Genomic DNA, 26,977 nt, shown 5'->3' with positions numbered 1-26,977 from the left:
CCTGCTGCAGAATGACCGATGAGCAGACGCTCCCTCATCAACATTTCTGAGTTTGCGGAACAAGGCAGACCACCTAATGTGTTTCCCACATCCCTATGAGCTGTGTCCCCTTCATGACAGCTCCGAGCAGGTCCCATCCAGCAAATGGCTTCTCCCAAGCCTCCTTAATCCCCTTCTCTGTGGTGCCATGAGTTGTTTTGGGCTCTCCTGGCAAGGTGCAGCAGGGGTAGCAGCACAGCCATGCAGTTAGGACGTTGGCTACGTATCCAGGAGAGTGGATTTCAGTCCCTTCCTGGCCTTAGAGGGCCTGGCAGAGTCTCCTCCTGTTCTATGTGGATTCACCTCTCCCTGCTTGGTGGGTACGTGGTGTGGGAAGCACCACAGCTGCCTGGGCAGCACGGAGCTCAGCCGGGAGCTGGAGGCCAGCACCGTCGGCCCTGCTATGGCAGCGCTTTCCGAGTTGTTTTCCCAGGAGGATCCTGGAGATGGTCCAGCAGCCCCCGCTCCGTGCGAGCACTGAGTTGTGTGATGGAGTTAATCACATTAAGCACTGCTCAGCTCATGCCTTTCTTAGTCTCCAAATAGAGGCCTTTCCTCTCCATCTCTTCTTTTAGTCTCTCCTTCTTCTAGGCTTCAGGAGATGGCAAACTCAACCCCTTAATATTATCGAGTATAAGGATGGCTGATTTTGGAAGGCTTCATTTCCATACACCTTCCGAGGCCTTTCACCAGTAGTAGGTGGCTCTTCCAGATGCCATGTCCCAGGGAGGAGGTCGTGATCATATCAGCAAAGCATCCGTGCACACGGATAATCCAGCTTCCAAAGGCAGGGGCAGGGCCAGCTCTTCCCAGCTGCTCACCTCCCTACCTCTCATCAGTGAATTTGGCACCTCTGAGCCTTTAAGCACACGGCCCAAAGCTGTGGAGGCCAATGAGCTCCACTGAAAATCAATTCCAGTGAAATTACTTCCTTTCAAAACAGTAAAGCAGGTACCAACGTACAGTTGGTGGCTCAGTGGCTACCTGGCCCAAAAGCACCATCTTCTCTGCAGTCTTGATCTTTCACGAGCTTTCAAATAAATCCATTTTTTCCTCCACTGGTAATCAAATCATTCCTTTAATTGTGCTAGCAGGGAACCACTGTTCACATTCTTGCTGGTAAAAATGAAAGAACATCAGTGAACAAGCAAGCAAGAACCCCCATCCTTTTCAGTCATTTTCTGAAATCTTCCTTGGTGCACAACCCTCTCAAACCATTGATCTTCCTAGGAACGAAGCCTCTGGAGCACTAGGCTCTGCCACGGCAGTGATCACGACTGCTGCTACAAACACTGGAAGAACAGAACCAAGCTCCATTGGGTTTGGACAAATGAGCTGGGACGATGGTGCAACCAACGGCTAGAAGACAAGTGGGTCCCTCCATGCTCTTCCCACCGGGCTCACGAGGAGCCGCTTGGAGGGCAGAAACGCTCCATGCGACGGACGTCACGGCCGGGCCACGTCATCGGCCTCGGGAGGCGCTGGTGCAAAGTCCGGCGCGGGGGACGCGGCGTCTTCCGGGCTCGGCACAAACAACTGGCATCTGCACAAGCAATCAGCAAATTGCATAGACTTTGACTGAAGGGGGGGTTACTGCAATCTTAAAATCTGGCCATTTCAGGACTTCCTGAAATAAATTAGAAGAGGATTTTATTTAGTTTTTTTTTTCCTAATGGAATTTCCCCATGGCTCCAAACCACTGTTTTCCATAAAGTAAATGAATTTGAAGTCTTCTCTTGTCCTCTTGCCACATTTTCTTTGTCATCTTTATCCTGCAACAAGTTGCATATAACCAAATGGCAGACAAAACATCTTGTCTCCAAAACTTGCCTTTTTTTTTTTCTCAAACGTAATTTTTTTTCCACTGCTTATTGATTATTTTGTGACCAATCACAATAGAGGCAGATGCTTTCCAAAACAGTGACCAGGAGATTCAGAGATCAAAAGCTTGCAGAAAAATAACAAGCTACATTTATTCAACAAAGCAAAGATAACATCCAGGGACTGGATTATTTGATATTAAAAGCTTGGCCCATTTCAAGACACGAAATACTTTGGAACAACAGACACCACATGGAAAAGTTCTGTTTGTCAATAGTGGTTTAGAACTTCTGGTGCTTACAGTGGTTAATCCACTGTCTTCACCTAACACACAATAATTCATGTTTCTACGGAGCCTTTTGTCCCCCCAAATGCCAAAGGGTTTGGCAAACGAAGCACACTGGTCCCCAACACGGTACCTGGCCACTGACTTGGTCTTGCTGAGTCAGGGAGAAGAGCTCTGCTCATCGACTGAACGAGCAAAATCACCTTCCCTGGCGCCTGGATTTTCCTCTGAGGGCTGCCCACCTAAGTAATAACCAGTCTTAACCCTGATGAACCTATGGAAGGAAATGGGATCAAATGGCTGAAGGAGGTAGCAACGTAGTCAGTTACTTAACCTGCTCTTACAAGTGGAGAATGAGCGTTAACTGCAAACTGGGAATCAGAAGAAACTTGGGGACTGTGAACTGCTCTGTGGTGGCTTTTTGTGGACGTCTTGAGACCCACCATGATTGAGGAGACCTGCCAGGGTGCTTGGGAAGAGACGTGGAGCTGGGTGCTGAGGGGAGGTGGAGAAATGAATGAATGTGAAGGATCGGGCTCCTCCTCACCGATGCCCCGAGCCTGTCCTCACAGGCACTGGGGGGTCCACCACCTCACGCGGGCCTGGGAGAAGAGCACCCCACACTGACACGGGTTGTCCATCACACATGTTCCTCCCACGTGCCACCACTAGGTCCCCTGCTCCTCTGCAGCAGAGCTTACCCAAAGCTACATGGAGCCAGACTGGACAACTTTGGAGCTGTTGAGAGCTTCAAAAAGATCACCGGCTTTGAAAAGGGAGATGTTTCCATAGCCTGGTGTGAGCTGCTTGCTAGCAAAAACACAGCCTTGGGTTGCTGTTGGCCATAGCTGCATGCAAAATTCATCCCAGAACAAATGTGAAGCTTGTTTATTTGTTATTTCCTAACAGAAAGGCTGCCCTCAGCTTCTACAGACTTTGGAAATCCTACGGGATTTTCTCGGCAAAACACACTCTGCTACAGGAGGCACAGTGCAGGGTGCAGCATGCCTATTTCCAATTAACCCAGACCAAAAAATAATGAGCAGCAAGTTTATTTTCTCAGTAAATTAAGGGGAATGCTTAGGTAAAATGCGGCTTTATATGCATGGAAATAAATCATTATTTACTTTCTTTTGTGCTCATGCCCTCAACAACAAAGCTATTGGTATGAAAATATTAATATTTATAGCATATTAGAATAAATGCCCATAGCAACTCTGCCTGAAAATATCCTATTTTACCAGGGTAGGAATCTGCTGAAGGTCAAGGGATTTCGTTGACTTGTCTGTGGTGGGCAGGATCAGACCCTTTCTTCTGAAATCTGTATCAACCGTGGTAATTTAAAGCTTTAATTAAAGACTCAGTGACAGGTTATCTATGAAACATCTTTCTGCTGCCAAGTATTTCATCAGGAATGTCTCCAGGAGCCCAAGCTAAAGTGAGTAACACACGTGCCAGGAAGTATTTCACCGTGGACACGTAAGCTTTTATCTGTCTTGTTGTGTAACTAATTCTTTTGTTGACGGTTGGTGGCATCAAAAATTAAATTAAAAGCAATGCCAGACCCCCGAACAAAAATTTATAATGCTTATTTGGTTCATCCCTCAAGAAAATGAAAATGCCAAGGCAAAGTCTAATATTTTAGCAATTGAGTTAATGTATGTGCAAATGGGTGAAGGCGCCTTTGAAATGCTCTGAGAAGAATTTCACACTTCAGAGAGGGGGAAAAGTTAACAATTCAATTGCGGCATTTATTGGATTTTTAAAATTAATTTCTCTGACACAGCTGTGCCATAAAATCCCCCGCGATGATGAATTTTTGCTAATGTTGAGATTATTTTTGGAAACAATTCCGAAGGAGCACTTTGTAAAACGGGAGAGCAGAGGCCCACGGGAGCCTCGGGTTGCCCTTTGCTTGCCTTCCCTCACCTCCTGCCTTCCCCCAAGCAGCGGAGATTTGTTTAATTTGAAATTGCATCTGGCTGCTTCTTCCATGGAGCAGAGAAATTGGAGGAGACGCCGCAACGCCACGTAGCTCCGTGAAGCTGAGCCCTGCGGAGCAGCGGGCAAAGATCATCAACGTAGCTTGGGAGGAAGGACCACCCAAGGACTGGAGAACATCTTGGCTCCCTCCCAGGAAAGGCAGAGTGTGGAGCTGGCTCCAAGAAAGTAATTCTGGGCATGGGGAAATGCAGTGAGTTTTTGCCCCTCGCGCACACCGTTTTCCACTATCTGTAGACATCAACAAAGATGAGGAACCCACTCGATCTGGACAACATTTTGGACCTGATTAAAAGACTTGGGGATGCCCCCTCCATCCTTTCCAGACCTCAACCTTCAAAGGGTTGAAGGAGCCCTCAAGAGCTGGGTGTGAAGAAGACCTTTAACATCCCCATGTCCAGAAATACTGTGACTTGGGCCCTGGCTCCCTCAGAAAGCGAGGCAGAGCCTGTCATCACTGAGAGAGGCCTTGGGGTGCAACGAGCAGGGACATGGGTCACAAAACATGGCTCCAAGAAGGGGACAGGCGTATTCCAGCGTGTGGTACTACACACAACCTGGAGAGAGCCAAGCGTTGTCTCCATCGGCGCAGGTCTCATGCTGGTTGGCGTTAGGTCCATGGCTCGAGGCCTGCAATGGCAGCAGCAGGCAGGCCTCAAGGTGACGTGAGAAGACTCAGGTCAAGGCAACACCATTCGGGCAGGTCTAGCCCCACATGGAGCAGGAACGGGCCTCTCAGGCCATTTTTGCTGGGCAAGGCTGCCCCGCGCCGGCTTTGGCGTGAAGCAGAGCGGAGCGATGTTCTCCCAGAGCCGCACGGAGGCCTGCAGGGCAGGAGGGACAGCATGGACCGTGGCAGTCGTCGGCTTGATTTTAACAATAACAGGCACATTTTAGATCACTTCGAGGACAGAGTTAACATTAGCTGACACACTTTTGTCTGGGGAAGTCACCATGACTGGGAATAACAACTCGGGGCCATAATTTTGTGGTCTGTCACTACCAGGAAACATAAAATCCAGTGACCTTTCATCTCTGAAGCAGAAATGCTGCACAGCACCTGGAGCCATCACCCTTAAAATTTACTTGACAAATTAGATCATGGGACATAAAGGGGGGGAAAAAAAACCCTCTCTCCCTCCCCTACCCCCAAATTTTGGCCTCCCAGTGAACTCTGCCTGCTCTCCACATAATGAGAACAGAACGAGGAGCCCAAGCTACACTGCGTTTAGGAAAGCACAAGATAACAATTCCATTTCTGTTGACACTAAGGAATAAATCTCCAAAGCCACTTGTCCAGACTCTTCTTAAATGATGGTAGAGGATGAGAATTGATATTGGCTTTTTATGAATCTTCGGGTCAGGTATGTTAGAATCAACAGATTTTTGCATTAACCTCACTGCTTCATAGCACTTTTGCCCTTGGCAAGACATAATTAAGGGAGGCACAGAAATCTATCCGAATGCATCGAGAGGAAATTATTCTCCACTTAACGGCAGCAACAACTAAGCGAGAAGGCAAGCTTCACTGCTGGCAAAGCACCACAAACGATGCAGGGCCCCGTGTCCAACCAAAACAGCCACGTTCTTCACCATTTTCCTCATTTTCTGACTTTTCAAAGGAGGATGTATGTTGCCCTGAGGAGTAATGCTGTTTTATTCAACAGTTGTATTCCTAGAGCTCTTCTAGCTGCCAGTCCAAAACGCTGACCACATGGGTCGAGACTAATCTAAAGCTTTTCATCATACCAAGACTTTGCACTGCAATTGTCTGCACTGCTTTGGCAGAAGGCAAAAGTTACTGAATGTAAGAGGAGGAAAAAAAAAGACAAATATAAGAAAAAAGAAGAGTCCACCCAGTGAAGCAGGCCTGCCAGACTCCGTTATCGTCATGATTTGTGAGATGGATCTTTAATTGACTGGCTGTAGTGGAGAACTGAAAGATTCAATCGTGATCTCCAGATGAGTAGACAGGTTAAAGTACTGGGTTCCTCCTTCATTAGGATGTGTCTGAGAGGAAGGAGACACGGCCAAGTCTCATATTCTTTTGCCTGCATGGAGTTCCCAGCACGTAAGAAGGCAGCGAGGAGGGTGCTTAGCGGCAGAGCTGTGCCCAAGAGGGACAACCTCACTCACCCTCTGGTCCCCTGCGTCAACGGAGGCTGCTCCGGCACCTCCAGCCTATCTTGGCGTTTACCTCTTTCCATCACTTTGGTGCATTTTCCATAACTAAGTGTTTTATTTGTGAAGGCTAAGGCCAAAATCGCGAGCCCTGGTCCCACACTGGCCAGCTGGCCCCAGGGGCTCCCTGCCCAGAGGTCACCGTTCATCCCCAGGGCGGCCACAGAACATGGAGACCACTGCCCCTCTCCACGCAGCCACACAACACTCCTCCCACACCACTTCTCACCTCCGTCCTGCCACACTCAAGGCACGAGGATTGCACCAAGCACCACACATGCAACAGGACACACACGGGCCGTGTCCGTCCTGCTCCACAGGAGCCCGCGCTGATGTGAGGGACACCAGGATGGCTGGCACTGCAGCTCCCGCCTAGGGGCATCCTGCGTGGAGCAGACAGGGTTGGGAGCTCAGAGGGTGATATGCAAAGATGGAGCGCAGAGCAGGTTCAAATGCCTTCTCTTGGAAGCTCAACCAAAAAGAAACCACCTAATGAGCTGTCCTATGAACATTTTTCTGCTTTTCAATGGAAGCATAAAAACCTTAGAAGCATTTTTGATTAAAAAACAGAGTTAAAATAAACCTCTGCATTTCAAGTAACATTTTTGCTGTAATTATGCAGACTTGAGAAATTTGCCAATTCTTTTCATGAAAACATTTTGGATTTAAAATCGTTTGCTTTTGCTGTTTTAAAGAGCAGAAAATGTGTTGAAAATGTTATTTCTCTGTAAACATTTTCATTTTGGATCCAGAAGCAACCATTACTCTCTTATCCAGCAGCAGTGATGTATGTGAGAGGACACACATATAGATAGGGCAGCCTAAACATGAGAAGATGAGTCTAGGCAGCCGTTTCTTATATGCCAAGAAAGCTGTGAAGAGAATTATGTGAACCTAGCTCCCCTCTTAATTTGTCTTAATTTGTCCTCAGGCCTATTTTAAAGGAAAGGTGTGATTTTTCCAGAAAAATGTGCTTTGGGGCTGCAGTACAATTTGAACCAATGAGACTTTTTGGAGAATAAATTTATTTTCCCAAGGTATTCCTAAATCTGACTCCACTCTATGAACTGGTTTCAGCAGGACAGGGAGAACCAACACTACACACATTGACTCCAGCACGTAACTTACAGTGCTATGGGCCTGGCCAGCTTCTTACTGGCCCCGGTGAGGGTTTTGCTGTTGCTTTTGAAGAGTTCTCCAGTGACCCTTCATAGAGAATCATAGAATCATTATGGTTGGACAAGACCTTTAAGAACACCAAGTCCAACCATAAACTCATCACCACCATGTCTACTAAACCATGTCTCTAAGCACCTCATATATAACCATCATTTTCTTAATTTAGGGACAAAGACGTCTCTGTTTTATCATATGCCTGATTTTGTGAGAGACTACTTACAGGAACAAAGCAAGGACATGAAAGGACCATCACCAGTGTCAGGACCCGCTCCTATAAAACCCTGACTCAAGTCAGTCATCCCATCAACTCCAATGAGAGGACCCAAGCCAGGAAGGGCAGCCTTAATTTTCACAGTTGCCAGCTTGCAACCGAAGCCCACACGCAAGGAGAAGGAGCAGCCCCAGTGCCAGTGCATGCCCACGGAAGCAAATCTCCTGGCAATTCATGGGTAACGACATTTCAGTAAAATGTTTCCCTTACATCCCTTTGTTAAAGCCAATACAGTTCTTTCTTACCATTTTTGCAGACAGGACAACACTGTTCTGGTTCATAGACTGGGTTGACACATTCGGGAACTGCGCAGTCTGCTACAACACAGTGAACTTCATTGCTGGGCTCACAGCGACACCATTCGCATGGCGAGGGCTAGGAACAAATCTAAAATTAGCCCATTTCCTCCCGTAACATTTCTATCTTGCCATAAGATAAACACATGAGCGTTTAATACCTCTTGACTCCATTCATTCATTATGGGTAATACAAATTAACCTATAGGACAACATAGCAACACCCCAAATAGGCAACCAGAACATTAGACAAACCAATGATCATATTTGTTTTCCCAGAGTGACTGTTGGGTTTTGTTTAGCTCGTGTCACATTTTAGCTCCTTTGGGTAGAAAGCCTGGGCGGAGTTGCTAGGTCTTAAGCAGGCCTAGGGTTGACATGGTGGCACCTGTGCATCGGATCCTTCACCTCTACCCATCTCTTGTAACCTTACACACTCAGCCAGGAGCAGAGCTGAATTCCTGGAGGATTGAAAGGGGTGGATAGAGAAGGTGCGAGTGACTCTCCAACATTCACTCATGTCACATATAGACGCCAGGGCAAGGACTCCATGGCTGTTGGGAAGGTGCTGCTGGGTGGCCACCAGTCTCTCACAGGGCTTGCTTGGAGGTTCCTCCAGAGAGCTGCAACACTTTTCAGAGCAGAGGATGACAGTGCCGTTCCTGGAAGGGCAGCAACGTTTTATTCTGCATTCGGGCAGCACTTGCAACAGGGGGCCAGGAATCACCCCCTTAATATAACCCTTAGCCCTGGCCATGACCCCACTCCTGGTGGTCCGGGAGCAAGTGCCTCACACTGAGCATGCGAATAATCAAGGATATGAAGAATTCCACCGAAAGCAGGGAGTTCAGGCTTAAAGTACCCAGATGAACAGTTCCACATCAGGTCTACCAATTTAAACGGGAGTCTCTACCTACTCATAAATGGTACAGAGTTGTCTCTGGTTTGCTTTCTAAGAAGTTGTAGAAATCTGCTCAAAAGTAGAGAGCTCTGTGTCTTAAGGTCCCCCAATAGCCCTCTAGGTGTGTGAGTGTGTTGACAGGAGGGCAACAGAGCAAAGAAATGGAAAATAAATAAGTAAATAAGTAAATAAATAAATAAAAAGACTCTGAAAGGAAAGCAAGTTCCTTTCAGTACCTGCTGGTTTGATGCATAACCCTCAACTCCCCTGCAGCAGTAGCTCCCATCACTAACACGTGCACTAGGACCAGGTGGGTGTTGGGGCAAACCCTGCTTTCTTTTGTACCATAAATCTGCAGTGATGGGAATTCCCCCGTAGTCCAAAAAAAAAAAAAAAAAAAAAAAAAAAGAAATGCAAATGAAAGGAGGCCTTGTCCCCTTGGGTTTCAGACCTCAGTGATGACATTCACTTCTACAAGGCAGACATAACCTCTTGAGCTCTGCTTTTGGCAGGTGAAAAGCTTTTCGGCTCACCTCTAAGAAGCTCCATATGTCTCAAGTCAAATAATTTATTCCCTGGAAATTCATTTCTACCTTAAAACGCACTAATTAAAGCTTCCTTTACTTTGTCTCAGCGCCTGCAGTCTGTAATTCCCATCACCTCTCATTTGCTCACAGCTTTGGCAATTTAGATAAAATCAGCACTCCTTGAGCAAAGGAAAAAGTCTGTGGAGGTGGAATCCCTCTCCCTAATTATCTTTCCTCGTTCAATCCTGCTTTGATTTCTGTCTGAGCACCCGGAGTCTAAATTCATTTGACTGACATTTCTTATTCAAGGCTACTTAATAAGAAGAAACAATACAGAGGAAAATAGACAGAACTATTTGCCGGAGAATCAATAAGAAAATTGCTCCTTTGTTTTTCCTCATTTCAAGCGCTAATTATATGGAAGGTTAGAACTAGCTCTTATGATATGTGGTGGATTCACTCACGCATCCTTCAGGACCTTCCTCCCTCCACTGCTCCCTTGGCTGCAATGCTAAGGAGGGTTCCCAGTGACGCAGCCCAAGCTTGGAGAACGTCAGCAGATACAGGAGACGCTTCTGAACAACCGTGTGAGTAAATGAGACATGACATACACACCTTCTGCTTCTGTGTTGTTAGAGGAACGCTGACAAGAACACCGTAATAAACCACGGTGCTGCCTGACACGGAGAGCAGCTTTCCAGGAGGGAGGAATCGCATGCAGTTCCTGGAAGGAAAGCTCAGCGAGCAGAGGGAAAGGCTGCTCGGGCACTAACGAAGGGACTTTCTCAGCCCTCCCCATCCTGTGAGTGCAAAGTGCACGGCCTGGCCTCTGGGCCTCTCCTTTAAGTGACCACTTCATTCATTTGCCGTGCCTCCTTCCCACCCGGCACTCCTCTTGGGAATGCCGCAGGACCTTCTCCTGGAGCACCTGGATGATTTGCAAACCCCTGACCCTTCCAGGAAGGACTTTGCCCTGAGGGTGCTGAAACCATCAAGCAGCTTTTCACTGCCATCCGTGGGCTCTGCAACCCAGCTGCGAATCTCTCCTGGAGCTTTACTTCTTGTGGGACAACCATGGATGTTGGCCAAGAAGGTCCATCTTCCCACCATCCTTCCACCTACCCCATTTGTTCTCAGTTTTCTCCAGATCACAGCAGTCACCCTTTAGCAGCCAGCAGCGTTCACGCATTCATGTGTTGCTGCTGTGTTTGCTCTTCATCCAAATGCTCTGCAAACACTGCTCAGGATTAGCAGCTTTTTACAGGATCTGCTATGCAGCTTTGTCAAGTCTCCAGAATCCAGATTTCAAGATTTCTCACTCTTGGAATAGCAGGATGGTTTAGATTTTTATAGACACTCACTGAGGTTCAAATACATGAAGGGTAGTTCCCAGAAAAAAAACCTCCCATGCCTAGTGAAAAAAGTTGAAAAAATACATGGAGTTTCTCAAGTATGAAGGAGACACAAATCAGAGGTTATGCCACTCTCACACAGGCAGGGCAAAGAGCTGATATTCTAAAAAAGTATGTTAAGATTAAAGGAGCGTAACAGGCCTGGGCCAGGAGATGATTTATCCACTGTGCCTGTGCAAGGCAGAATAATCTCTTAGAAGACTCTCTAGGGAAGGATTTTGGGAAGGATTTCAAGACATATTGGTGCAGAAGCTTTCTTTGCACCATTGTCCAAAACGAAGGCTCATGGTACACAGCCATAACACACACCCCCACACAGTGTCTGCGTGATTCATCTCTTATTTTCCAAGGTATGTTTTGATAAACAGTCCTATCATTAACACCAAAGGGGTGAATTTCTGTAGAAAATAATAGTATGCTATTTTGACTGGGGAAAACTCACACAAAGCACCGAAATTCCTGTCCTCTGATGAGGCATGAGGACCCAATCCCCCAAGGAAATACATTCCCAGATGTCCTCACTAGCATGAAGACTAAGTCTAGCAAAGTGGGTGGGTAGCAAACATGACCAAGACCTGATCACCACTGAAGGCCTTCTGCATTGATTAACTGGGGAATGCATAAAAATGATCTTCTTGGTCCCAGCACTCGCCCTGTTCCACCTCCTCTAGTCCCAGTCATGTCAAAGACACTTTGGGATATAGATTCTGGACACTCCTGCTTACAAGCCACATGATGACCCAACCCGTTTCAACTTCTGGGCTTTTGATCTCAAGGAGGTTTGTGACCCTGGGACCTGTTGGCAGGGATGTTCAGCTCCTGCTTCTTCTGAGGGTGTCTCTGCCCTGAACACAGGAGACGCAGTGGGAAGAAGCCAGAGCTCTTCCAGTCTATAATGGAAAACCTTAGTCTCAGGTGTTGTCAAATGGGAAACATCTGCAGCCAACGGAGTTCATTAACAAGGAAAGAAAGAAGGAAGGAAAATTAAAACAGAGAATAGAGAATACTCACGGCTAATAAAGATTTTATGTGCACAAGCACATAACATAAACTTGATAGATGATATAAACAAACAAAAAAAAGGCAACAAAGGAAACTGAAGGAGAAACAAGACACCCCCTGAGCAGGAATCATGAAGCCAAATCAATGTGGATACGGTGGCTCCTCATACTTACTCTCTGTCATTTCCACACCCTCTTTGGGACTAAATGCCAATATATAGGGATTGTGAGTTACTCCTCACAGCGGATAAGGGACTCCCTCTTGCCAAAGGACCTGGGCATCTTCTTCAGTCAGCCACCAGTTTTCCTAAAACATCCCAAAATTTCATCCTCATGAGAGTTCTGCTCTTGAGGCTCTACCAGGCCCTTGAGTTGCCTGAATGAACTGGCAGGCAGACTGACTTCATGATCAAAGAGTTCTTCAGGAAAGCAGCCTGAAATACTAATCCTTCCCCGAGTTGGAGGTGTATAAATAAAGTAGAAAACTGAATTCAAACCTCCCTGTCTAAATCACTTTTCTTATGCTTTTCCACAGCTGAAGAGACCTGATTCAAGTAGTTTCTCGACAGAGGAGGCAATCATAAGAATAACCTACCACACAAGGAGGAAGTAATCACAAGAATAACCTATCACTCCAAACTTCCAAGCATTCAGTTACAATTCTGCAAGGAACATCTACAAAACCTTTGCCTTACTGCATCTGAGACATGCAGTCTAGTCACAGAGTCTCTTGCCCCAAACACTTAGTGAACTTCATCCGTATTTCACAATTTGCTCACACAACACAGCAGCAGCATCCCAAGCCTCCTCTCTACTCCCTCAAACACATCAAGGATTTTTCTTTAACATGGAGCTTGCCCCATGACTGCTTATGGCTTCATGTCTCCAGGTCAATTAATCTCAGGTGCTTCTGCATAAATTCCTGTAGAGAGGCAGGCAGGGAACTACTTCCCTAAAAGACAAATGAACAACCTTAACGATAACATCTCATGGATGCTTTCTCTGTGCTGGTTTGTTCTGTCATTCAGTGACAATTTCTCTCAGCTGTATATATGTTTTTCATTCTGCTATCTGTAACATTCCGCAGGCTACTTGGCCTCATCAGGTGCCCAGGAACACTCGTTTCAGTCCCATGTCTGGGCTGCCACCTATCTCAGACCTGATTTATTCCAGCAACGTTTGTCACTGCCACTTACTAAGACTTTGGGCCCCTTCTAATCTTTTCAAGACTTCCAATTTCATGGCACTTTCTTCATTTCTGAGTATTCAGCCTCGTGGAACAAAGTTTACACTCTAGCTGGAGCTAGCCTATAGGTTGCTCAAAGCAAAGGGAGCTTAGATGTCCCCTAGGATGCTAGATGTCCCCCAGATCACCTGTCCCAAGACCAGCTATTTTGATCTACTGGGCTGCTTTCTTCCTCTCTCTGCCTGCACTCTGCAGTTAAGCTTGCAGAGTGCAGTAGTACAAGAATATCTCAAAACACCCTGCTCAAGGATTTCGACTCGTTAACTAGATCCCATGAGGTGCTGAGGGAAGTTCTGTGTCCTAGTGCATTTTGACTACCACCCCAATAGCTCTTTGTCAATTAAAAAACAGTTATTAGCAAACAAATACACAACAATGTAAACTATAACTATTATGTTTCAAATATTTGATATTTCCTTAGAGGAAGAAGATAGAAAAGCTTCACAGAAGTGTTTACAGCCATCCAGTCATTTTATAATACTCATGAGCTGATCAGACAAGGGCCATCCAAGTTTAGGAGAAGACAGTCCAAATACTTCCACTAAATTTAATCTACCTGTGATCAGGCCTATGATGCTCTTCAGCGTCAACTAAGTATTTTTATAAAATGGGCAGAATGACTGGAGAGATCTGCTGGATTAGCTGGAATTTGAAGTGGCTGGAAACACACAGATAAATTTCTCAATATGCCAAAGCTCTGCCTTAGATTTAGACTCATCTGTATCTACGCAGGTGAGCAGCGTGGCCACCTCCTCCGTGTCCCAGCTCCTCACAGACCTGCTGCTGCCAATCCTACTGTCTCTGCCTTTTCCACAGGGTTTGTAGCAGCTCTTGTATGAATAATTGCATTCAGCCCTCCTCTTCAGCGACTGGTGGCATCCCACTTTATGCAGATAAAACAGCAGGAAGAGCAGAGAGATGCAAAGGGAAGACTCTCAAATTGGGCACTTACATCTTAGGGCTGGCTGTAACTTTTAATGGCACTAAGGACAATGGCAACTCCGACGGAGACGATCTTTGTAGCTCCGGTTGCAGGTGGTGAATTTATTGGCAGGAAGCAAGAAAAGGGAATAAAACGTCATAAAGGACCTGATGAATAAAATTGGAAGTAAAACAGTTTCTGCACTAGAGCTGAGGTGGGAAGTTATACACCAGAAGAGAGAGATAGAAATGAAACCAGGAGAGCGTTCACTGATGGTGCTGCTGGAGCTGAAATCAGAATCACTTCCATTGTTGCTGAAATTGCCTCTGATCTCAGGCAGATTAGCAGGAGGCTGCAGGGAAGTTTGGGGAATTATCTTCAACTGAGAAATTTTGCAGATACCAAACTGTGGGGAACAGGGCAGTTAGCGAGAGTCCCACCTGAAGTGCAAGGGCGGATCAGTCTGCAAGGACAGGACCTTGGTCCTCTGGACTGGTCAGTTTGACCATACCCTGCCCCTCAGTACTAACAGCATATCAAGAGCTGCTTAGATGTCAATACAAGAACTTGCACAAGGCAAGAATTATTCCCCAAACAGATTTGTCACTTATTAAAAACAAAAGTTTCATCCATCCAAGTAATGGAGACACGGTAGCAATTGCACTGTGGAAATGGTAATGACTTGGACTTTCCATAGGGAAAAAGTTGCCCCGATAAGCAATCTGATGAGCGATTATAAGCACAGGAAATGCCATCACTCAGCAAATTGTTTCTCAACAGACAAAAAAAAATGTTAAGTCATTAGATAATTTAATTACAGTGACAAATTGCAGCTGTATACTATTTATTTGGAGAACTCGTAATATTGAAATAACTTTTGCTGTGCTGGTCAACATTTAAAAATGTTTGGACCACACGACATATTGGCCAAAAAAAGGAGCTGGATCCTAAGCAGCAGCAGAAATTTGAGGCCGATCCTGTGTAATTAAGGATCTCCCTTAACACCTACACACACTATCACTGCTAACTGTAAGACCGAAGTGCAATGAGAAGTTGCTTGCTCAACTGAAAGGACATAGGAGAGACACACAAGTCGTATAAAAGAGTTTAACTAAGTGGTGAAACTCTGTCTTTTCCTCTACGCAGCCACACTGCAAGAAGGTCAAAGACAACTTGTCTGTTTTACCAGCCCGCAGATGCTGCAGTTCTCCAACCAAAGCTGGATTTTGGTTGCCCCAAAGTGATGCCTGGCTGTCCAGAGACACCAAATGCTTCCTAGGCAGCTGCAAAGTGCACCAACAGAGAGGTCTGCTGACCAGGCTTCGACTCCAGAGATGGAAAGGCACAAAAATGTGGCAATACCTGCAGGTCACCTACAGCTCTCCCCTGCAGACCCTGCCTGGAGACAACCGCCCTGCTCTTCCTACTCTTTGTAAAGAGCTATGGATGAGGGTGAGAAGCCCAGGAGAGGAGCATCGCCAGGGGCTCCAGATGTTCCAGCAATGGGAAGTCACTAGGCTTTGCATTCTCTCCCTGCCTCCTCCACACCACGGGATGAGGTCACAAGGCTCCGGAGCTGTCTCCAAGTCTGGAGAGTCATCCCTCAATTAGCTGATGAGAGGGACGAGCCTGTGCCGAGCCTTGGCTCCTTCTCCCATCTGCAGTCTGGTGGTGGCACTTTTCCACTGAAGGCAGCAGTGGAGCTTTCCGTAACACCATGACTCTGCATTTCTTTTGCAGGAACATTCCCTTTTTTTTTTTTTTTTTTTTTTTTTTTTTTTTTTTGGTTGTATGTCTCATTTTATTCCTGACAACAGTTTTACCTCACACACCCCGGGGCTGAGGCGGCCAGAGCTTTGTATTCCTTCGGCAGTCATTTTTACGATCCTATTCCGGGAGTTGATTTAGCTTGGTCGTGCCCGGCGTGCAGGGAACCGAGCTCCTCTCTAAAGGTTATGGATTTGATGGATGGACCTTGCACTGGCACAGGAGGGAGGCTGGACCATGCGCAGCCCTGCTTGGACACGGTGAAAACACCCGGGCACATTTTCTATCCATTCAGTTCCAGGCAACACCACGCTCAGGTCCCTCATGCTCTGCCCTTGCGCTGCTAACGTGGGAGAGAAGCAAAAGCTTCTGTCCTAAGGGCTGGTTTTTAAATGATGAAAACCCACCAGGCTCAGGCAGCTAATGGGATGCTACCACCTTTAGTGATGAGCTGAAACAGGGGCGGATGGAATATGAAAAAGAGCTTTTTTCATAGAAAAGGGCAGAGCAGGGTCTGTTAATACAATCAGAGCAATGGGTTATCCCAGCAGGAGGAAGGTTTTGCTGCCGGGGATGACCACAGATAACCTGCCTGAGAGACACCCTGCCTTGAGGAGCTGCTTCAAATCCTAATGCTCCTCCGAGCACATTGGTTTTATTACAGTTCCAAAAGACTTAAGGAAGCCTAATGCTACATGTGCCTTTATTTTGCTGCTAGAGTGAATGTTGTCATTAGAAGACTTATTTAATTATAGTTTTAAAAACAATAACTAGGGTAATTACCTAATGGAGCATTATTTCTAATTAATGCAGCTCCGGGTAGAGCACGTCCCTGGAGCCACAATCCAGCACCTGCACGTCAGGCAATTTCTGAGCAAACACTTCTCCGAGAAGCATCTCCCCGTGACGCAGGGACATTTCTGCTGCCTCTGGTCCTGGTCACGAGCTGATGACCCAGGGCCTTCACACACCCTTCATCCCTAAAGAAACTTCTTGTCTGATGGAGGTGGACCTTGCTTGGGCTAGGCAAGGGACAAACCTTTCCCTCCTTGCTCTTCCCGAGCATTTCCAGGGAAAAGCCATTGCTGGTAAAGCCTCAGATGCTATTTTAGCAGTCTTGGAAGGACCTGGTAATGGCACACGTCATACAGAGCCCATTTGGCCAACAGCAACGGCTCCACCGGCAACGGAGGGATGGGAAATGCCAGAGCCTCGTCTCTGGCTGCACAGATATGTGTATTTTTCCTCTCTGGACAGCCCCCAAGTTTGGCAGCAAGCAGGAATACCGGCCTGGTTCCTGGAGCCACTATCTGACAGCACAGCCATAATTCCAGCGTCTCCCTTATTTCTCCAGTGAGCTCCGGAGCCGACGCTTGTGCACTGAGCTCTTTGCACCCCTAAATATCCCTGTATCCCAGCAGAGCCCCGCCAGGAATTGGCTCTTCAGAGCCAAACGTGCAGCACAACCCGTGCTCCGCTCCATACCATAATGATGCACTTCAGCACAGCTCTATATGTGTGTGCGTGCTACAGAATCAGCACCTCAGTGCATAATGTCTTTGAGAATGGGTATCATTACAGACCAATATGTGACAAATCTACCCATTTTCATATGTATTTTTTTGGTATAAATTATGACAGAAATACAGTAAGTCAGTAATTTCAGATGCCTGTGCACAGACACTGTCACTGTAATTTTGCCAGGAGGGAGATAATAAATCATACTTTTCCATCTGACTGATGCTCTGTTTCCCCTGTCTGATTTCAATGGCTGCTTGCTATCTAGTGCGCTGGCATTGTTCCTGCCTCCTTTTATTAAAGCACAGGCACGTTATTGAAATTTCTTTTGTATTACGATTTTCGAGCCGTACGTGAAATTGCAGAACACACAAGGAGAAAAAAAAAAGGGGGGGAAAAAGCCCCATTAGTCTGAGTTATAATAATAATAATAAAAACCAAAACACTGCACACATCTCAGAGAGCAAAATGCTAATATTAAAATTGGGGCCCCATGCTGACCTGGGCTAGTAATCAGGGTGGTTTTTTTTTTTTGCAATTTATGAGCAAAGAATGGAAAAGTACTAGCGATTTGGATCACTGGGTACCGTACAACCAAGAGGGTTGAGCAGTGTTTGCTCCTGCAGTGATTAGCTTGCCGTGATGCGAGTGCCTCCCGGGAGTCACGAGGAAAGCGAGCCCGAGCACTCATACTATTAGAGCAGGACAACCCGGGGAAGGAGCTTTTCATTCTCCACACTTTGGGTTTGGGTTTGGGTTCTTCTTTCTTTTTCCGCAGGGGGTTAATGAAGCTTCTCAGCTTCAAGATGTCCCATTTCACATGCTGCTACGAGATGCCCTGGACACACTAGGAAGCTGCGGCTGGATAATTCGATGCCCTTGGCTGAGTTTGGGAGGGCTCTGGTGATGGCTTTTTAATGATGGCTTTTTTAAAATCCCCCTTTCCTGCATCCTTCTGGTGGGTACAGAGCTCCTCTGCAACGCAGTGGGCACTCGGGACCACTGCAACACCCCGACCACGTACACGGGTCCCCGTCACCTCCCTTTCCAGCCGGGACAGCAATGAGGGCTGCCGTGGAGCAGCGCGGATGCCACGGGGCCACCGCGAGCCCTTCCTTCCCATTGGATCCCATTGGATCCGGTTGCGCTCCAAGGCTATGGCCAGGGCAAAGGACGCGGTTTGCGCTTCATTTCTATTTCTGGCACGGCTGCTGGCAGGCAGCGGGGACATTCCTGGTTTCCTTGCTGTTTTCCAGTGGCAGGATGGCCACATCGTGGCATTTCGGGCGCTGAGAGATGCTGTGATGACAGCTGAATAAACTCCAGCGTGCGCCGAGACCTTCTGATGAAAGGTCTTTGCTAGCGCTCTCTTTCCTCAAGTTATACTAAGGTAATTGCATTAATAAAACATTTTTAAGGAGCATTAACAAAGGCGAAAGAGATGCTGCTATTGCAAAGCAAAGGCTCCCCTAACGGACAGGGAATTAGTGTATGGTAATGCTGTGCTTACACAGTCCCTCATTTACTTTGGAGTCTGATTAGACCCCAATGATCCCTGCTGGAGCTGGGCTCCCCACTGTGCCAGCACGGTGCAGGAAGACATAAAGCCAGCGATAGGGAGGCCCGAGCTGAAGGATTAGAGATGCTTTGCAGACAAAACACAGCAATGAATTTAAGATATAGCGAAAGGAAACATGGGAGAGAAAAACAAAGTAGACCTCTAGGAGTGAAATGCTGGCTCTTTTTCAGTGGAGATTTTGGCCCTAAGGCTTTAATGAAGCACAAATCTCCCCTTTCCCTTTCCTATTGCTCACAGCATGGGTGCCTGCTCAGGGGCAGGAGATCACGCTCCGTCCCTCAACACCCTCCTTGTGCTTAGTGGGGTCAACAAACCTCTGGCCATCACCTAAGGAGGGACTTTCGGAGCGAGGACGGGCTTGGGCAGGAGGGAGCGAAGATGGAAGCCACCAGAAGAGCTCCATCTTTGACTTCAAAAAGGGAACCCCCATCCCATGAGTCCCATGGGTGCCATGGTCACTGGGGCTCACTGGCCTGCAGGCAGAAGGGGCATTTCCTTCCTACATGGCCTACGAGCACTTGAAGACATCAACCCAAGAGCTTCTTGTGAACCCATCAGCCCTGCCATGGCAATGGTGTTTCGTTCCACATCCAGATGCCTGTGGGGAAGATTGTTCTGGGGCTGCCCGTACGTGGCAATTCAGGGGATTTGAGGAGGGAATTCACGGGAGTGGTGACAGACTTCTCAAACTGACAGCCCAATCATTTTCAGAAGGCTCCTCACTGTGGCTACAAATGTACCTTGAACCCTGCCGTAAATTACATTTTCCCAGCGTGGGGAGGCGTGTTATTTTCTGTCAGTAAGTTGTGTAGCAGAGTAAAAACTAATCAGCACTTAGGGAAACTGTTGTCTCTTTGACATTCGCACGATTCCTCCACGAGCTGCCAATGAACATTCATCAAGCTCGCGGTACACTGTCTCCTTAAGTTTACATAAGCCCAAGCCTAGAACATTCATTTAAAACACAACTATGTATATTTAGGATAACTGAGACCACTTTCTTGTTTGTTATTTACTTGTTTTCTGCCCTGAGGCAGAAGGGGGAAGGTCAGCAACTACGACAGCTCTCGGCCATCGCAGGCAAGTGTGTGGCTCTTGTGACTCGGACCTTCACCTCAGCACTGGAAGCCAAAGCACGACCAACGTGGAGGCTCCTAGAGGCACTGACAGAGCGCTCCAGAGGGACAAGGCCCTCCTGCCTTCACTGCAGCCACCCACCACCATGTCACCCTGATGAGTGGCCCCTCTGCCCGGGAAGAGCAGAGCTTTCCCAAGGGAAAGGATTCCCAGAGGAAAATGAGGAGAGAAATGAAGAACGAGGCTGGAGAGGAGAAGAGAGGATCCCAGTAAAAGTGACGAGGCCTCCCTGTCCTCCTGCATGCCCCTTCTCAGGAGAGGGTTGAACTCCTAAATGCTGGAGAGCAACCTGTGCATTACCCCAGTTAGTGTCATATCTTGAGTCCCATTAGAGAGACCTCTCTGATCTTTGCTGCTGCTGGTTTCTGAGGCTCCAGGTAAAACTTGGCCTTACTGATAATCCATAGGGACCAGCCCAGCTCCACAAGGGCAGCTGGGTCCCAAAGCCAGGAGAACCTCAGAGGTCTCCACAACTGAACCATGGAGGTATCACAGGGCTCACAAACCCATCTCCAAGGAACACAGTGACTGCAGCAGATACAGAAAAGCCATTACAGGGTCGAGATTTTCATCTGAACTTCACTTAAGCATTTCATTCGCACGTGTTAATGATTCAGGGGCACGAGCAGAAACATTTGGACGGCTGTCTAGACTAGAGGGCTTCTTGTCCTGTTTTGATTTTGTGCTTCCGATCGTCATGAGTCACCGACTCAGCCCGCTAGAAGGAAGCTGAATGATCAAGAAATGCTTTTTTGTAACTACTTCCTACCCTGGGGCCCTCACATTCCCTGCCAGTCCTAAGGGGAGGAAAATAAAAGAAAAAAAAAATAAAGGATTATATTGCATTTAGATTTTTCATCCCAAATCACTTGGAAGGCACAGGAAGATTAAAAACAAGGCAGCAAAATTATCCCAGCTAGAAAACTCTAATAGTTTTTCACTAATTAGCCTGTCCCAAGTACCTTCTATAGCTTGTCTGAAATTTCCTAGGGAAAAAGTAATCCTACCTGGGGCAACGAGTAGGCAGCTGAAATTCCTGAAAGATAAGTCAGTTGGGCCAACATGCACAAGGTGAGCAGGACTGTGTCTGCATGCACCTGCACACACGCTTGCAAAGTAGAGTTTTAAATGGAAGCTGATTGGATCCTAGATACTAACAAAAGCAAATTGCATGAAAGAGTGAACCCATTTCCAGCGTGAGCAGCCTGGTTTTGAGCCAGATGGACATGGGAAAGGCTCTCGCCTCAGGCAAAACCCAACTGCAGACTGGGTGGAGTGGGCCTGAGGAAGGCTGCAGACCTTGCAAATTCCCCAGGCCTGGGGAAGAGCTGAGCTCTGGACCTGCACAACCCAGGGGCTGTTCAGCTTGTCTTCTGTAGGGATGGCAGAGAAAATCTTTGCATTGTTGAAGTAAACAGCAAAATACTCAATGTACCTCAGTGAAGTCGAGATTTCACTTTATAGTAGCAATTTCCTGAATCTTCAGGTTCTGCCTTTCCTATAGCATTTAGAAACCCATAGTTCACGGGTGCTCCTTCAGCTCCTCACAACTCTCTTTTTTTTCCTTAATGCACCTTGGCACCTCCACAGTAATGTTTCCTTCCCTGAACCTGCTCTGTTGCTTGGAGGGAAAAAAGGAGAGTTTCATCATTTTTTCTAGGTAAACACATAAATATCCCCAAATCAGTTCCTGCTCTCCACTATATAGTACCAAGCTTTCAGTAAAGCACAAATCCAGGTCAAAAGCTTAAATGTGAACTAAATTAAACGTGGAGGACCCCACATTAGCCCTGAACCGAAGGTTACTGCAAGCCACCACCTATTCTGCTTTTTCCTAAAGATACTGGAAAAGGGCTCTGCGCCGTCCATATAGTTGTTGCACAACAAGCAATGAAGCAGCTCCTTTTTATTGCTTTTTCCCCTAAATTCTATTTCTCCACCCTCTCATCCATGATCAGGCTGAGGTTCCTCCTGCGAGTAACACTAAGGAGCACTTTTGTGGGTTTTTTTTCCCATATGCTAGAGATACTTTAATGAAAAGCTCCGTGTTACCATTCTCCTCCTGCATTCCTAAAACCTCTCCTGAAAAGGCTCCTCACAGCTCCCACCCAAGAACCTGACCACGCATTTCCACGTGGGTGGGATGTGGAGCCACCAAGCAGGCAGATGTGGGATCCTTGTGTCTTCAGGCACAATGCCTGTGAGATGGGGCTGGGCTGGGTCTACTTAGGGCAACAAGAAACTGGCAATTAAGCCGTTCACAAAACCCAGGATCTTCATAGAGCTCTGCAGAGCACAAAACAACTGGGTCAGGATGGCCTCAAGGAGCTGCTCCCCTAATGTTGGTTTTCTCTGGTGCTTAAGGCATTGAACCGTCTCAACGATACTGAGTTATTCCAGTTCCAGATGGGCAGAAAAAGAGCAGCACAAACCATACATGACAGGGAAAGAAGGGAACTAAATATTCCTTGTGCTGAGAAACGGCAGAGAGGATCATCTGGGAAAAGAGAAACCATGATCTGTGCTAGGGAAACTTGTGAAATATAAAGACTTATAGGGATTTATGCTCACTGTCAGAGAAGAAAATAAATTGGCATATGTGTAATGAGATCAGGTGTACAGCCATGAAAAGTTATAGGCTAGTTATAGGCTGTCCTTAACTATGGAGGGATGAATCCTGAAGCCACATGACCTGAGCAAATAAACTCCTGCATGCCTATTGCTTTTACAGAGACTGCTCGTGATTCTGAAATGCTCTTTTCCTTGGCAGCGTTGAAAACACATAACCTAGCTTAAAAGAATAAGAGATATAAGATGCATTAAGGGTAGTGCAATTGGAAAACCTGCTCTGATTTTTAAGATGCATCCCAAAAAGCTGTCTTAGTACTTTCGTCCCAACATTCCCAGTAGGAACTCAACCGTTGCCATTAAAACACAAACTTCTCATGACATGAAACGGTTACCTGCCTGGAAATCCAACTTTGACTATTCTAGACAGCTTTGCTCATCAGACTTGCACTACACGTACTAACTATAGGCTGCCGTCTACTTATTTGGGTTTTTGTATAGTCGTGACTACCGACTCCTAGCACCATGTGATCAATTTGTACTATCCAAGCTTGCAAAGGGGTTCTTGAAGAGCACTCAGTATTGATTTAATGCTATTTTTACGGATGTCTTTGGCAGCTCAACCTGATTCACCTCATGGGCAAACAAGGAGGTTGGCCAGAGGAATGGGCGGGCTGGCGCACACCACGGGTCGTATGGGAGGAGTGAGGTGGTCCTCACCACGGCCAAAGGAGACCTTTGGTTTCAGTAGGGGTTAACAGAGATGAGCAGACCCTGAGAGCCCCCCACAAGAGCACACGTCATCTCACACACTAATATCAAACACCAAAGAAGAGGGGTTCATACCTTAAATTCCTCCAAGATTTTGTAATTTTTCCCGTGATATTCACAAAAGTTTCTCACTTCCTTGCATTCCGGACAGCATCCGTTGTGTTCCACTTTTGTACACTTGGGGTGGATTTTGGGGCACTCCGGCTGGTCGCAAACGGGCCCGTCCTCAGTACAGACACAGGGGCAGTTGGAGTGTCCCGGGAAGAAGCGCTCTCCCAGCTTGTACACAAAGCCACTGTCATCCACGCAGCCCTTCCCTCGATAGTCATCAAAAATCAGATTGTCATTGCTCGAGGTCTGGTCCCCCTCATCTGCAGGGTAGTCTTCATGGTTGAGGGCAGCTGGAGTGACCAAAGCAGGGATTAGAAACAGCAGTATCCAGGCTTCATGAATACGAAGAGCCATCCCCCTCCTCAACTGCTCCATGGGGTCTCACTGCCACGTATAAACAGCCGCTTCCATAGGGAGACCAGTGCAGTGGTCTGAAAAGAGATATTTTCAAGTGAGAAGACTCAGCATGCGAGGGAACATCGCCTCGTGAGGGGCACTGCAGCCAGCGCCGAGGAAGAAATCAGTGCTCCCAAAATGCACAGACAGCAATCACTGCTGCACGAGAAATAAGCCTCTTCTCCCCCATTATTTCTAAAGAGAACAAAGCCCGGGAAACATAGGAATTAGACACACATGGCTGTGTGCAAATGCCCACAAAGCACCTCCGTACAAAGGGTGCTCCGCTGACTCATCTCATTTTTACTCTCCTCGTTTGCACAGCTGAGTTTTTGGATGCAGGGAAAGTTTTAAAAAATTAGCTGCCCAAGAGAGCAAGGCAAGGGCGAGTTTTGGGGGCCTGAAGCCAAGTTTAAGCGCAGTCCTGACCTCCTGCTGTAGCCGCTGCTGCTCCGCGCTGGTCGGGCACGCAGCTCCCTTCATTAAAGCCAGGCGGCAAACCCGTGGAGAAAAAGGAGGCGAGCAGCATCTGGAGTTAGAGCCGTGTCCAAGACCAAGGCAGGGCTGGGCTGGACTCAGCCGGAGCCACAAAAACCATCCATAAAAGCATTTGGGAAGCAGAGGAGGGACCGCTCGGGCAAGGAGCGCCAGCCCGGGCTGCGGGGAAGCGTGGTGCTGCCTCCCGAAGCAGGGATGCTATTTACCGTTTCCATCGTGCGGCATGTCAGGAATTCCCAGGCAGGAGTTGAGCGCCGGGTCCGTGCGGATGCCTGCGTCACACTCGCAGCCCCCGGGCCGAGCCTGCGAGAGGAAAACTTGGGAAGCGCCGCAGGATGCCCGGAGCCCGGGCTGGCGCATCTGAGGAGATGCCCGGAGCAGGGAGACAGGCGAGCCCCCCGTCAGCCGAAAATAAAGTCTGGATGAACAGCGAGCGCCATGAGGGCAGGCCGGGGGTGCCCCAGCCGGGAGCCCCGACACGGCTCCTGCTCCAGCTGCGCTCGCCGGGCGCCGAGGAAACTTTGCGAGTGGCTGGAAGCGCGGCGGCGTTCCGGGAGCCGGGAGCCCGCAGCCACCGGCACCAGCAGTTGCTGTGTGTGTGTATGTGTGTGCGTGTGTGCAGGTGCTGTGCGCGCTCCTCCTCGCCCTGGGCACACACACGCACTGGCCAGCACGCGTTAACCCTGCGCGCACCGACCCGCCGCCTCCCGCGGGGCTCCTGTGCGCTGCAGTCACGGGCGGGCTGCTGATGCTCAATGGTATTTGAAGGGAGGAAACAAGTAAAATAAAATAAATTAAAATAAAAGCAGCTGCGGCAGCAGAGACCTGCAGCCTGACTGGAGCCACCCAGGTTGACAAAGCAGGATATTCTTTTCTCTTTTCCAAGCTACCACGGAGGGAGACACCGGATATTACACAAGCGGTCTCAAATTCAAAAGCAAGCTGCTTAATCCAGGGCGAGAGCCAGGGCCAGCCGGGCCGAGGGGTGCGTGGGAGGATGCTGCACCCAGCCGGGCACCCACACGCTACACGTAGGCGGCAGCATCCCGGAGCGGTGGCTGGTCCGGAGGAAAGAACCAGAAGACGGGAAAGCCGCAACAAGGGACCGAGCGCTGCTTGGAGGCGATGCAAAGAGATGGGAGGAAGTTTGACAGGAGCATCCTAGATCTGGGGAAAGTTAAGCGGGGCCAGGCCCGGCGCGCAGAGCATCCCAGTGGGATGCGGCCCCTCAACAAGTAGCTGCTGGTCCCGGCGGGGGTCTCGCCTTACCTGGTGCGGCGGGCGGCCCCCGCAGCGGAGCCGCCGGCGCGGGCGCCTCCGGGCAGCCGCATCCCCCGCGCGGGCGCCGTCCCCCGCGCCGCATCCGCCCGCGCCACCACAGACGATGGTAGCACTCAAAAAAAATAAAAATCTCTTTTTAAAAATTAAAAAATTCAAATAATATCTATGCTTCCGTGCCAGCAAGGCTCCCCATTGGAGGCAGGCAGGCGGCCGCGCACGCTAAGGGTGAGTAGCGGCATTAATTGTTATTATCATTATTTTTTTTGCCAAGAAATCTGCGCGCGGGATGAAAACACAAATCAGAGCCAGGAGAAGGGGCTGCGCGGAGGCGGGCGGGCGCTGCTCCGGCTCCGGTGCCGCCCGCGCTGCAGGGCCCCCCAACGCTGCACGGCGGCAACGGGGCCCCCCCGCGCGCGGCCGGGCTCCTTGCAGCGCCGCCGCGCCGGCGTTAGGCGGCGAGCGGGGATTTATTCCGTGCCAAGGCCGGGATGCAGCTCCCAGCGCCGCATCCGCGCGGGTCCGGAGGCGCACGGTGCCATCGGTGACCCCCCTGAGCAGTTGCTGGGCCCGGTGGTCGAGGGCGACACCCCTGGATCTTGGAACCCTCCGGACCTTAAGGACAAGCACATTGTGGGTGTTGGTTCCCAAGTCCGGAGAGCTGGAGATGCTGCTCATTAAGAGCACGGCCACTGTAATTATATTCAGGAATAATTATTCAAGTTCCTTTAGAAACCTAAATTATTTAATTCTTCCATTCTATCTAATCATTTGGAGGCTGCGGGTTGGATTCTGGCCAGCAGCCTGAGCCCCAGAGAAACAGATCCCAAGAGGTATGAGCAGGCCCCAGCATTAACGTTGCTTTTCTTCCATAGACTCCCTAAGAAATTGGGCTGCACGTCTCCAACAGTTCCAGGTAAGTGAGAAGTCGTGCATCGAGCTGAGCCCAGTCCAGCTCCTTTAGGCCCTTACAAAAAAGCCAGGCCTAATTAAAAGGTGAGGAGAGAACTGGCCACTTCTAACAGCAGAAAGGCAAAAATTCAGGCAAGTTTCACACGTTTAATAATATATGCATACTAATAAATGCATGCTTCCAGGTATTGATGCATTGATGTACAAAAGATCAATACATTAATTCCCAAGCAGATGTGGGGTTCCCACACAAAGCAAAGACATTCCCGGCAGGAAAATATTAATCCTGACTCTGGCAAAGTCTATCTAGCACTGAGGCCTTAAAAAAAAAAAAAAATTGTGAAAAATGGGTGAAATTT

The 26,977-nt window shown here is 48.2% G+C and overlaps 1 protein-coding gene across 1 annotated transcript in view; it reads right to left on the bottom strand.

Moving 5' to 3' along the window:
- The window catches only part of VWC2L (von Willebrand factor C domain containing protein 2 like), a 57,692-nt gene that overhangs the window by 13,643 nt on the left and 17,072 nt on the right, over positions 1-26,977 (bottom strand). The window contains exons 2-4 of the mRNA XM_026049526.1: positions 24,635-24,731; positions 23,499-23,965; positions 8,024-8,153 (exon numbers count right to left, since the gene is read on the bottom strand). Of these exons, the coding sequence (XP_025905311.1) occupies positions 8,024-8,153; positions 23,499-23,909 (541 nt within the window). The 5' untranslated portion in view covers positions 23,910-23,965; positions 24,635-24,731. The remainder of the gene's footprint in view (positions 1-8,023; positions 8,154-23,498; positions 23,966-24,634; positions 24,732-26,977) is intronic.

This window comes from Nothoprocta perdicaria, unplaced genomic scaffold (genome assembly GCF_003342845.1).
Source record: "Nothoprocta perdicaria isolate Ctin4 unplaced genomic scaffold, notPer1 scaffold_11, whole genome shotgun sequence".
Classification (NCBI taxonomy): Eukaryota; Metazoa; Chordata; class Aves; order Tinamiformes; family Tinamidae; genus Nothoprocta; species Nothoprocta perdicaria.
This window is presented reverse-complemented; position numbering and strand designations above follow the sequence as displayed.